The sequence below is a fragment of the Festucalex cinctus genome, chromosome 11, assembly GCF_051991245.1.
Source record: "Festucalex cinctus isolate MCC-2025b chromosome 11, RoL_Fcin_1.0, whole genome shotgun sequence".
NCBI classification, from domain to species: domain Eukaryota; kingdom Metazoa; phylum Chordata; class Actinopteri; order Syngnathiformes; family Syngnathidae; genus Festucalex; species Festucalex cinctus.
Genome location: NC_135421.1, coordinates 16,703,389 through 16,717,843, shown reverse-complemented (window position 1 = coordinate 16,717,843; position 14,455 = coordinate 16,703,389). Strand labels below are relative to the sequence as shown.

The following is a 14,455-nucleotide window of genomic DNA, read 5'->3' as shown; positions in this document are numbered from 1 at the left end:
ATATAATACACCGTGCAAAACCGTGATGTTCGGGATCAAATGCTTTGTGAGTCTTGTTGCATGTACTGAACAGCCCGAGTAGAGTCTTGTTAGTGCATCCCACTATTCCAAATGCACCGCTTATTGAGAATTCACAAGGGTCCAGTGTCAAAACAAACAACAGCATATGGTGCACTTGGTTGGTGCTTAACACAAGAGCAAAGACGTCAACCAATCGTGCACCTCATTAAAATACACCAGTGTTGTAGTTAAGACTACACCAACCAACATCAACCATTATCAAGACTAAACAGCATCGAGACCAAGATAAGACCAAGGCTGTAAAATAACCGGTATCTTTGTTTTTACTAAATTTGCAACAAAAACTAATTCTGCTATGTTGTCTCTGAAATAGTAGACCGAGAAAGTTGCGCCGGACGACACCGTGTCCGAGACAAGACCGAGTAAAAAGGCCTTTGATTCTGAGACAAGATCGAGACGCTTAAAAAGTGCTCTCGGGACCGGTCTTGAGACCAAGACTGATGACCTGAACTACAACAACAAAATACACAATTGACACAATCAAAAAGATGAATCTTAGTAAACCTTATTATAATGCGGAAACCACAATGCCCTTCATTCTCCCCAAAGCCCCCCAAAACCATCATCCCGATGTTTTGTGCTGAGAATATTTGTCCTTAATATTCAGACAGATAATTCCAAGCCGAGAACTCGTCATTTTCATCAGTAGGCCGCCATCCACATTAAAACAAAAAATCATCTTGATTAAAATGACAGGTTCTTCCAATCAGACAGCAGCTGATTCCAATCATACCAGCTGCCAGTTAATCAATCAAGTGGAGAGCAATCATTGTAATGACAAAGCGGGCGAGCCCGCACCAACGGATTTATGCGTCATTCTTGTTTTTATTGAATTGATTAAAAACAATTAACAGTTGTAAAAGCATTGAGCCACACGCACGCTTGACAAAGTACCTGCGGAATCAAACCGTCATAAGAAATCAGCTGAGTTTTGTCAGTGTTCTTGTGGTCAATAGTGGGGTGTGCAGGACATTAGACGCACGATTAACTTTTCGGACAAGTTGATAACAGAAGTCATGTGCAATCACGTAAATCTACAGCAATTGACACAAAATATCAACTGGATGTTCTGTGTACTTGGCCAGGACCCGGAAGATAGTCATCAGTTACCCGGTTTGAGTCCGAGTCCATCTGAATCTGCTCTGTCTCCTGAGGTCAGCTCGTCTTTTGAAGGGACTTCCAAAGAACATTTGCTGACTTTAATCGGGAAGAGGGCTGAAAATCAGTCCGAAAGTGTGTACCAGATTTTGGACTTTGGAGGTATAATGTCCCTCTTTGCATACACGCCTTCTCAGCCTGTGATGGAAATGCAAACCCAGCCCATGTTTCAAAGCGTACGGTGGCAGACAGTTGATCGCATCTCCGATTGGCAGTGGTGCTCAAAAAAAAAAAAAAGAAGTGATACCTGTGTCAAATCATCTTCAGAAGGCATACCAGGGATCAATCTATTGTGCGCTTGATGGTTTGTAACGACTGCAGTGAGCAGTATGAGGACAGAAACAGCCTGCAGGTGACCCATTTTTCCCCGCCTGCACCTGTAGACATTTGGGATGATTGGATTGCCTTCCCTCAGCAAAAAAAAAAAAAAGACGACTGGCACTGCGACCCGATGCCAGATCAGCAGCCGAAATGGATGGATGGATAGCCTGGGGCCACTTTTTCTGACAACTTCTTTGCCCTAGTTCTATCAGAGCTATATTTAGCGCCGCCGTTTTTTCATCCCCTGCGAGACAGTTGTGAAATGAACCCAAAAATCAGGCCCATTTTGATTCTGACAAGACAAAGACACTGATGGATGCAACATTGACAGGCCTCCAGTGAATTCAAATCTCAAACGTATTGAGCTCAATCAAAGAAATTAAACAAGAAAGGAATTTGATTAAATTATTATTAGAACATCAAAATTAAAGCCAGTGTGAATTCTTGTGTGAATGATTTGTCTGTTTGTGCCTTGTGATTGACTTGTGACCAGTTCACGGTAGATACGGGCCGGTACGGTATTCTGACGGTATTGCGGTTTCACAGTGTCATGCTGTAGCTCTAAAATATATCATTTTGAAATGTTTGGGTATAAATCAACAAAGTCGTTAGCCATGCTAGTTAGCAGCCTCATAGCAAGTCTATAGTATTTATTTTTAGAACTAAAAAAGTACTGATTCCCAGAGGTGTCAAATCCAGGTCCAGAAACAAAAAAACCCTGCCACAGTTTTGTTTGCTTCTACTCAACCGGCGAAAGGTTGAGGAGCATGCGTGGCGAAAGCCAAACTGTGGCAGGAGTTTTCCTTTCTGGATCTGGATTTGCCACCTGTGCCGATTCCTGGTATCGATATCTATCTGATACCGGCCTCATTTCACGGTTATATTCAAAATTATTACGCACAACTATTTGAAAAAGTAATATGTGTATAGAACTTCTGCAGTATTTCTCTCATTTCATACCGGAGAACTTTTAAGTTCATAGACAGATTCTGCCTGCATCTCGTTTGAGGATGCCTCCCACAGTTGTTGTTTGAAGGAATGCTAGCGTTTCCCTTATAGATGATCATTTTAAATATGTTCTAAAGATCCTCAGTATGGTTGAGGTCAGGGGATGAGTGAGTTCGAAGCTAAAACTTCCAATGGTATAGTTTGCAGTGTCGGATGGTGCGTTGTGTAGCGTGATCATTATTTTACTGTGCAGAGTAAGGTTGGTCTTTTTATACCAAGGCAGGAGATGGTACGTTAGTATCTCCACATCTTTTACAGAGGTCACTTTGACACCCTCGGGCACCCTAAAGTGGCCTGCCTGCTCATTATTCCGGCACTGGAGACGTTTTTCTGAGACTCCGGAGACATCAACAGCTTCAAATGGCTGCTTGCTGCCCATTAGTGGCTGTTTAACAGCTGCTCTCTTAATATGATGCATTTGCCTTGAGAGAAACGTTCTTTAATACGGCTTGATCTGAATGAACCTGTCTGTTTGCTGTCTGTGTCACAGACAAATTAGCGCAACATTTTGCAGTACGATGAGTCCCTTGAATTCTACTGTTTTTGTTCCTTCGCCAGGGATCAGACTTCTCTCTCTGTTCTTCTCACCGGCAGGAAAAACCTTCTTTTCCCCCATTAAGCAGGAAAAGTGTGACTTGCTAAATAATGTATAACAACTTAATACTGTAGAAAAACTTCATCCAAAAGTAACTATCCTAAAAAGTTAGAATCAAACCTGTCTGAGATTTCCATCAATGATCCAAACTCGAATATTTAATCAACTTAAGTCCTCCATGATCATTTGAACACGGTAGACTGTAATGTGACATTAAGTCTTTTTTTTGTAGGGTTATTTTCATCCGTGTTGAGAACAACGAACCTTGCCAGCAAGCTGAATTCTCATGGTATTTGTTCACAAATACTACGAGAATACATCATGTACTGCTCCCGCTGATACGATCGTAACCGACCTTTATTAGGTCGGGACCAATTGGCAGTACATGAAGCTGTGACGAAACCAGGAAGCACCGACACCGAGGGAAACAAACAGACCTAACATAGATGAATGGACGCTGCAATTAATTCTGTTCTCTCAGAATTACTCACCGAGACCAAACGAGACCAAAGACGGCATTTTCATCCGTTGCCGTGATTGCTCAAAACAAACATGCAAAAGATGCCGCCGCACCGTCCAATCAGCTCGAAGTATTGCACAGCAAGTCCCTCCTTTCCCGAACGGATCTGTCGAGTGAAGTTCCAGATGGATAATGTGAAGAACTCCGTTGAGTGAATCACAATTATCAATCTGGCTTCTGAGGTTTGAGAACAAGCAGACCACCACCCCTTTGAGGTTGACCATCTAGATCAGGCGTCTCCAGACCTGTTCCTCGAGGGCCCTACAAGTTTTCAGGATCAGTATCAGGCTTGCTGATGAGGTGGTGCTTATATGAATCATATGAAACATCTAACACCAAGATTGGGCAAGTATTCTGATCTAGATGTTGGTTACGATGAGCTTTCAGCACTATCCTTCAATGCTTGCTGCCGCTGTCAGACGAGCACTCCACTCTGGGGACAGGCCGTAAGCAAAATGAACAATTTACCTCAAGGATCAATAGTGTATCCTAGAAAAGCCATTTAGGTCCATTTGTGGTGTTAAACTGTAATTACACACAAAAGAGGTCGGCTTTTCGAGAAGGAGCGTTTGGTGGATGTACAGTGAAGCTCGGGGACTCTTGCTTTTGGGAGCGTGGGCAAGTTCAGACGTTCCGAAAATAGCTGGAGAGGTTGTCAAAGGCGCCCTTTTTTTGTGCCGTCATTGCCAAAATAATTTGAAGAGAAAAAGCACAAAGGCAATTCAATGTTACACCAGCAGCAGGGAGCCTTCAGCACCCGGCTGACCTGAATCGTTCTCAACGGCTTTTTCTGTCTTTTGAATTAGAAAATAATGACTGTGATTGACTGGCAACCACTCCGGGGGGTACCCCACTTCTCTCGCCGAGAGTCGGCTGGGATAGGCTACCAGGTCAACCCATAATTTTAAGGAGGACAAACAATGTAGAAAATTAATGAGTGATTATTTGCTAAAGATGAACACAGTCTTCATCAGACTGCAACTTTATTTTGTATCTAAAGAATTGGAATTGCACTCCATCAATGTGTTATTGTTGGAAAAACGAAAACCTATGGTAGCACGATCACTCAAGTACTATTGCAAAGTTGTACTGACATTTTTATCAAATATGACAAAAGGTGTTTGTTTTTTTTGTTTTCTATTACAAATAGGGATAGATGGATTATTATTGATCGAGTCCAGGCTCCGGCCTTCCTGGGGAGGGTTTGCATGTTCTCCCCGTGCCTGCATGGGGCTTCTCCGCGTACTCCGGTCTCCTCCCACATTCCAAAGACATGCATGTGGGTGTGTGTGTGGGTGTGTGTTTGTCTCTGTGTGCCCTGTGATTGGCTGGCAACCAGTCCAGGGTGTCCCGAACCTTCTGCCCAGAGCCAGCTGAGATAGGCTCCAGCACCCCCCGTGACCCCACGTGAGGAGCAAGCGGTTAAGAAAATGGATGGATGGATGGATTATTTTCGGCCATAACGATTAACCGTCACCATATTGACAAATATTCGCATCGGACTTTTAAAAACAAAAACAAAACGACAACAACAACAAAAATATATATATATATATATATATATATATATATATATATATATACATATATATATATATATATATATATATATATATATATATATATATATATATATATATATATATATATATATATATACATATATATATATATATATATATATCATAGCCGATAAGAGATCAATATAAAACTATTAAGTTCAGGGAACTGTTTTTTAAAAAATTTGATATATATTCAATTCATTTTATAAGCGATGCTACTGACCTCTGGAACTCTCTGCATCTTCTCTTTTTACTTTAAATTAAAACCAAGATAAACTTGATTTACTATAGAAAACAATAGGACGCTATTTACATGTTTGAAGTTTTCATTTAAAGTTTTAAGACATCCTTGAACTTCTTGTTAGAATTTTAAAACCAAGATGCCTTGTTGAAGATTTAAAAAAAAAAAAACAACATTTTGCAAATCTGAAAAGTTGTTCAGTAAACATACTTAAAGACATTGCAACATCAATCATTGTTAATAATTGCATTCAGACTTTGACAAAAACCATGACCCCTATGTGCTTGTATTAAAAACATGGAATTCTTTTAGTTTTATGTTACTCAAAATAAGCCTGGCTTGATTTTTTCTTTTTCTTTTTTTTTTTACTGAACTATCTGCCATTCATTGTGAAAGAGAATTGAGTTCCCTTCCTCCAAATAGTGCTCATATCTCAAATTTTCTCTCGTAAGTCAAAGCAAACAAATCAGGCATCTATCGCAAACTCGTAAGTCGAGTTACTCGTATCTCAATGCAACAATGTATGTGAATTTAAAAAAAAAGGGGGGTAACTCCAGAGACCGTCTATTTATATACAAGCACTTCAAATGTTCTGCTTTTGAGAAAAATACCGACATATGTCATTTTTCTCCATCCAGCTGTACGGGAAAAAATAAAAAATAAAATACTTTTGGGCGGCTCAGCCCGCGAATAAAGTGGCTTTTACCATCTGAAGCCAGCAGACAGTCTGGGGAGGGTTGGGGAGGAGGTCGGGAGCTTGCTTTGATGGGAGTGAAATAATCGTAGGCAACTAATCAATACAACACATCCTGCTAAGACCGTCTCCTCAGAGACATGTCTCGCACACACAAAAACACACCTGGACCGCCGTGTACACGCGTTCACACACACCATTAACTTCCATGTCGTGCTTTGTTTCTCCCTGGTGTGTGTGTGCGTGCGAGACCCGAAAAAAAACAAAAAACGTCTCAGCTCACAAGACGGAGCGAGGTGTGTGTCGCACACGTGAGCGTGCATGTTTGTGTGTGCAAAGAAGCATTAGGATGTGTTGACGCAATGCAGTCTGGTGCTATAGTGCCTCTTGTAGGGAAAGTGAGAGTGGGCATTAAAAATGTATGTAGGCCAGACATCAGCCGCTGACCAACCGCCGCCGCCTCTCGGGAAGAGGACGGACGGACGGACGAACAGACGGGCATTCGGAGCGAGCGCTCGGAGGCGTCGTGTTTCACACCCCGCTCGCTCGCTCGCTCTCTTGAAGATTTGGGACGATAAACGCACCGGAATCCCAAATCCTGTCTTGGGGCTAATTTGAGACGGAATTACAGTCAATCTCTTTTATGTATCTTCATTATATATTCTTGACACCATGGCAACCACTTTATCTCCCCGTGCTTCAGATTTGACTACTTCTTGCCTCCACGCTAGTACAACGTCATTAGATTTTGATGCTCAGTTTAAGGATTTGGACTTTTTTTTTTTTTTAAATCTGTTCATCTTTTCAACAGCTATGTTGAAGGTGTTTAAAAGAGACATATTATTCAGTTTTTTGCTTTTTAAAACAACAATGATGCTGTATGTCTGTATATGTAAGCTCCGGTACCAGTGGTGTTTAAGAGTGATACTATGGGGGGCAGTGCCCCCAGGCAACATGCTTTTTTTTTGCCATAGTAGAATAAAGACAAATCAATTAGAAACAAATTATTGTGACAAAGGCATTGATCATTCACGTCATCCTTGAAAACGTTCTGTTTCATCAGATTTCATCAGATTCCGTCATGTTTCATTGTAATTCTATACACCGGCAACCCATTGAAAAGAGATACAATGCTGCCATCTGCTGGCCATAGTGAGTGGATGTTTTTGATTCCACAACCCATTGAGCAGGCAGCGCTGCACTTGTGGGTTGCACTTCGCATTGACTTAAAAACAAAACAAAAAAGTATAAAAAAAAACAAAACGTAGTTGACGTCATTTAACGTTCATGGCGGAATACATTGTGATTTTATTAATTGTTCTTAAACGTTTTTGGCGGTCAAAGAGTTGAGCACTCAACTGGCGATTCGAAGTAAGTTCCCGACTCGGTCTATTCGTAAATTTCCTGTTTTGTGCAGGATTTAGGTTTGGCTTTTTTTTTCCCATAATGCCACGAGGTATTGACGCATGTACATTAACTGTGACATTACGGGAAAATATGCTATGTTTGTAGCATTTAACCTACAAGTATGCTCGAACGTACGCGTAATTACGTTTGAACGTATTTGCGAGTACATCTAAATATATTTAAGTGTGCTCGAACGTACTCGCCAGTCCAAAACGTCGACTCCACATTGTCAGTGCCGCACTTCCATAACTTCTCTTATTATGTATGTGATGCGTAAGAAAACGGCAACAATTCTGGTTTTGCACTGATCCATCATCGCAAGGCGATCCCGCCATCCTTTGCGGCACGGCATTTCAATAAACATCAGCATGAGCTGTATCATCAAGGCCGATTGTGAAGGTGCCTGCCTGGGGATATTTGTCTGTGTGCGTGTGCATCTGTGTGCGTATGTGTGTGTGTGCGTTGTGCTCGTAAGACAGCCGAATGTCTGTGCTTTAGCGAGAGCCGGGAGAAAATGAAAAGGCTGCGAGAATAATGACAGATTTATAATTACAGTGTCTGGCATCTGCCTGGGGGAGGTTATCCGCAAAGTTAGTCCTAATAAAAGCTGACACGCAGCGGCGGGCCACACCGCGTGCACTCGCGTCGACGCTAATGTACGTGCAGTCGATGTGCGTTTATTGTACACGTTTCATTATCATCCAGGTGTTGATTATAACCTTCCTGTCCAATTGACACATTTTCTTGTCATTTTTTTTTGTCCTGATTGAGGTCGTTAGGTGAGCTGGAGGAAATCCCAGCTGGCTTTTTTGCAAGATTTGCGGGGTACACCTTGGACTGGTTGCCAGTCACTTGGAGTTCAAATGTAGCATTGACACCTTTTGGACAATTTGGTCTTCAATGAAGCTGTAAATAAATAAATATGTAAATTCCACACGCGAACACTAGAGCTGAGATTCAAATCCAGAACCTCTGAAACTGTGAGACAGATGAGCTATCCACTAGCACACTGTGCTACTCCACATTAACCCAAGTAAAAATAAAATAAAATAAATAAATAACAAGAAAGTCAATTTTTCCGTATGTAAATTAAATGAGTGGTATTAACTTGTAACGTGAATGTTTTTTTTTTCAAAGCTGGGTCGTAACGTGCTATAGCTACTTTGTTACTTTTACTCCAGTATTTGTTTGCGATCAGTGTCACTGTCAGAGTATTTTTATCAAAGAGACAATACTTTTGCTCAACTAGACTGCAATTTCTAAGAAACTGCGTGGGAATGCTGAAAGCTGAATGCTAATAGCTGAATGCTAAGCTGAATGCTCATGAAGTAAATTGACAGATAACATGTGAAAATTACATAGTAATTAACTAGTAATTACTAGTAGTTGTAATAGTAGTAAGAGTAGTAGTAGTAATAGCAGTATTACTATTAACTAATTACTCATAGAAGTCGTCGTCGTCCTCGTCGTAGTAGTAATAGTTGTAGTATTATTACTAGTAATTCATAAAATCATGGCTTATAGTGTATTTATATTGAAAAGTGACATCTAATGCTTAAAGTAACACTTAATGGGGACTCGTGTGTTTAATCATTTCAGTAAAATTATATTGCATTTCCTGATATGATGTTTAGTTGGCTGCATAATGTCCTGGATATATTTGGGAATTGAACCCTCGACCTCCTGGTTACTGAACAATGCACTATACCAAGTGAGCTACTGAGCAGTATCAGAGTGCTGCTAATGCTGATCAGTTGTTTGTATGGAAGTGGGCGTGGAAAGTTAGACTTAGAAAATATTCAGTGTCAGTCCCATTGAAAATGAATGGGGAAAAGTTGATCTTCAATGTTAAATTGTGTGAGTACTGTAAGTAATGTGGAATCAAACGATATATTCCCAAGAAGGCTTTAATTTTTGAAGCGAGTTGAAATTTGAACAGTGTAAATAGAAAGTGTTATGTGGGAGAAGTTTGACGGAAAAAAAAGTGTGGAGAATAAAATGTGCCTGAAATAATAATCAAGAATACGAATAACATATGCGGGAATTACATTCTGCTCACTTTTATTTTTTTATTACTTTTATTTGGATTCCTCTATTATTTTATTACTTTTATTTTATTTATTTATTTATTGTATTTATTTTATTTTATTATTATTTTATTACTTTTATTTGGATTCCTCTTTTATTGCTTGTACTAACCAATGGAACTGCTCCGGACATTTGGCTTCATGTGACCAATCAAATGAAGCCAAGCAGTCACACAAAAGTCTCCAAAGTGCTTCATTTCCATGGAAGTGGGTCAAAACAAAAGAGAAAAGAACGGTTATGTAACACATGCCTATTGTGCTGTTTTATGAGTGGAAACAACAAAAGTTAATCATGGAAGACTATTTCTTGAGGCACAATTATGCTTACATTTGTTTTTTATACAAATGAAATCTATTATGGTTTCAGTAATTTGCGCTTTCCCATTTTATATACTTGTGTAGTTGACTTGCATGTGTTGATTTGAAAAATCAATCAAAGGTTACACTGTGTGTAATATATATATATTTATAAATGATGATGATGTGACGAATGTTCTTTTGGATTATATTCAGCTCCTGACACTTTCTTTTAAATAATTCGAAGAACCTCAGGTCAAGTTCAACCAGTACCATTATAATTTTTATTACATGAGAGGATTAAGACCTGCAAAAAGGCCGACAAAGCCGACATTCTACATTATCAACGTTGTCACTCGGTGAAAACCTTGAAGCGATTGTCTCCATTTGGTGAGAAAGGAAAAGTTTTTATGTCAAGGAGACGACGAGCACGGAGGCGCCACAACTGCCAGAGGCTGAGAAGAAGCCATTTGAGTTCTTTATTCAAATATGTCGGGGAGCAAACATTTAGCTGCATAAAGTGCACATTAATATGCAATTGCCTATAAGGACTACATGAATAAATGACTAATTTAATTAGCCTGTCTCATGGGGATTTTAGTACAACAGAATATTAAAGCCTGATAATTAAAACATTGTGGGATGTTCTTTAACAGGAAAAAAGATAATTATTACAAACCTGTCTTCTTTTTTTTTCTTTTTTTCTTTGTAAAATAAACACTTCTTTTATGTTATGGTCAAATTAATCTTTTTTTTTTTTAAATCACTTAGTGGGCAACAATTTTACAGAGTATGGAACTTTTTTTTTTTGCTTGTGTTAATAAGAGTGATCAAGACATACACTAAACATGGCTGACATGTACATGTCAATGTTCTTTTGGGGTCATTTTGAACCTCAAATATATTGAAAGGTTTTTAGGTAGTCAGAAAAGCAAATTATGATTAACTTGGATACAAATTCAATTTCTAGACATTTTATGGTTGTTTAAATTAGTGGATCAAAAGTGACGGGAGAAGAAGGTTGCAAGAGTGTTATTGGGTTTAATTTTTTATTATTTAATTAAAATGTAATTTAATTAAATAAAAATTTATTATTTTTTATTAATTTAATTTAATTCAATAATAAAACTTAATTCTTAATTTAATTCAGTTTATTCATTTAACTAAAATGTAATTTAATTAATTAAAAATGTATTTAAAAATTTATTAATTTAATAATAAAACTTAATGCTTAGTCTAAGTCTAGATATATGTACTTACAATCTTGGTCCCTTTTTTTTTTTACTTACTTTTATCTGTACTTCTATTGAGTACTTTAAATGACTGGATCAAAAGTGACGGGATAAGATGGTTGATGAGTTTAATTTTTAATTAGTGTATTCATTTAATTAAAATGTAATTTAATTAATTAAAACAAATAAAATGTAATCAATTTAATTTAATAATTAAACTTAGTTCTTAGTTTAATTCTATATAAATGTGCCTAAAAGCAATTAATTTTCTGATAACTCGGAAAACAATCTTGGTCCTTTTATTTTGTTTATTTTTATCTGTACTTTAAATGATAAGATGGCTGATACGTTTAATTTTTAGTTAGTTTATTAATTTAATTAAAATGTAATTTAATTAATTAAAAATGTTATTAATTTAATGTCATTTAATAATAAAAGTTCATTTTAGTTTAATTCTAGATATATGTGCTTAAAAGCAATTAATTTCTGATAATTCACAAAACAATCTTGGTCCTATTTTTTACTTACTTTTATCTGTACTTCTTCTATTGAGTACTTTTCTTTTATCTGTACTTTAAATGACTGAATCAAAAGTTATGGGATAAGATGGTTGATGAGTTTAATTTTTAATCAGTTTATTAATTTAATTAAAATGTAATTTAATTAATTACAAATTTAATTAATTTAATAATAAAACTTAATTCTTAGTTTAATTCTAGATAATATGTGCTTAAAAGCAATTAATTTCTGATAATCCACAAAACAATCTTGGTCTTTTATTTATTTTTTTTTAATTTTTTTTTTTAACTTTTATCTGTACTTCCACTTCTATTGAGTACCTTTGAACCACGACGTCGACATCAGCAGTGGGGATCGTTACCGCAGGCGGACAATTGACGGCGACGTCGCCGCCACTCGAAAGGCAAGCCGGCCGCCCACCGCGGCGGTGTGCATTATATCTGGTTGAGCTTTATCGAGATAGTGTCAGGTGCGGAAGGACGTAAGGAGATGGTAAACAAACTCTTTGGGGATAATGGCATGCTAATGCTACGATGTTATCAGCATAGCCAAGTTAATACTTTTTTTTTTTTGTAATTCAGGGCTGTTTTCAAGACGCAGCCAAATGTGCCGTTTTCTTATCTCTTTTTGTTTCTATTGTGACGCTCTTTTATCGGAGCAGCCTTCTGTGCAGCCTGTCTTTCCTTTTTTGTGTGTGCAAAGTTTCATCTATTTGGCTATTGTGTCACACTGAATGTGTCAAAACACAATTACAATGCACGGCCGCAATATCCTCACACTGCAAAAAAAGTACAGTAGAAAATTAAAGAAAAAAAATATAGTAAAATAAGAAAATTATTACTTCAAATAAGCAAAAGTATCTGCCAATGGAACAAGAAAAATGTACTAAATTTACTTGTGTAAGATTTAGAAAAATTAGAAACTATTCTCATGTCAACCACAGCACTCTTGAAAAATAGTATTTTTTCGGGGTGTCAGGCAATTGATATTTTTAATCGTAACTAATCGCATGCATGATTTCAATAGTTAACTCATGATTAATTGCAAATTTTATATCTGTTCCAAATGTGCAATTAAATATACACTAAAATAGTTTTTTTTTTTCAAGTTTTCATACTCCTGTGAACATAAAAGTGGAAACAAATGTTAAATTAATAGAAATATGGCTGCATCTTTTAGTCATTCATACAGTAATTGCATAATAATTTATAAAATCTACCGGTAGTTAAAATTAAAAAGATGTACTGTAAAAAACAAGTGTGATATGGTTTTGTGTTGAGGTCATATTTCTGCCACTAGATGGCATAATTGAAACTTTGAGACGGTGACAGCTCAGTGCATTTTCGTCATGACTAGGGTCATGCAAGGGTTATGTTTACTGTCATGGCTAGGGTCATGTAAGGGTTATGTTTACTGTCATGACTAGTGTTTCAAGGCGAACAGTAGTAAAACGTCAATTAACGTTTATGGCGGCATTCATTAGGATTTTAGCATACGTCATTAACCGTTTTTGGTGGTCAAAGAGTTAAAATAAGAAAATGCATCTTATGAAACCCCAGTTCAGGGGGTCTTTGATGTTGTTTAGCTGTCATCTTAAAATGTGGAAAATGCTTGTTTTAAGCCTCACGTAAGTGTAAGGAGACCCTTGAGTCTTTTTTTTTTTTTTTTGTCATCTTGTAGATGTCGTCCATACGACAAAGCAGCTGTTGCATAACCGACCTGTTGTGTTGCAGGTGCGTGTGCAACATCGACTGTTCCCACATCAGCTTCAATCCGGTGTGTGCCTCGGATGGCCGTTCCTATGACAACCCCTGCCAGGTGAAGGAGGCCTCCTGTCAGAAGCAGGAACGCATCGAGGTCAAGCACCTGGGACACTGCCAAGGTCACGCTCAAATCTTGGAGCCATGTTCCCAAAAATGTCAACAATAATTTCAGTCTTCCGTGCTCGTCATTATTTTTGGAATTCGGTTTGCTATTTGTCGGGGAGGTTTTCATCGAAAATTGAACATCCAATCAAACGTTTCTTGTTAAATCACAATTACGAGCAGCGTATCGTCGCTGTTGGCTGGAATATTCGTGTCACCTAAACGACTCCTTTTAACTCATTCTCTCCCAACCCACTTCGTTCCCGGCTGTTTTACTGGATTTTGACTGATTTTACAAGGCCCACAGAGTATTGCATTCTATTGCTATAAAATATGGAATCTACTAAAAGAAAGATTAGAGTCTAGAGAGGAAAAATAAAAAGTCTATTTCTATCTGTTTCCGTTTTGCAGCAATTAGATTTGGAATATAGATAAGTTTCGTCATTATTCAGAAAACTGCTTAGAACTATGGGGAAATCAGTTTGTTTTAAACATGGCCCTGGTTGATCTCTTATACTCTGCTGCCATCTCCTGGCCATTTTTGTTATAACGACCATTGCTTCAAAAGTCCTCTACAGTTGAGAGGCTGCATCAAAGCCTTCTGTATGTTCTAGCATTAAAAAAAAAACACACACACACAAAAACGTATAAATACGTCTTTGGGACACTTAAAACATTTAAAATAGAACGTATTTATACATTTTTGGGAGCAAATGAGTGAAATATTGGTACACCGTTGCAACTGGTGTACAACGCTTACACTCACAACAAGGCTGCAAACGAGAGAGGCAAAATAAGAGTCGAGGCGTTTCTGTGGTGACCTGTCTGATTGTTCTCGCGAATATTTCTCAACAAAGTGATTTTAATT

General features: G+C 37.9%; 1 protein-coding gene across 1 annotated transcript in view; it reads left to right on the top strand.

Moving 5' to 3' along the window:
- Window positions 1–14,455, top strand: part of LOC144030411 (tomoregulin-2-like) — a 126,434-nt gene that overhangs the window by 97,771 nt on the left and 14,208 nt on the right. The window contains exon 6 of the mRNA XM_077536695.1: window positions 13,456–13,604. Within this exon, the coding sequence (XP_077392821.1) occupies window positions 13,456–13,604 (149 nt within the window). The remainder of the gene's footprint in view (window positions 1–13,455; window positions 13,605–14,455) is intronic.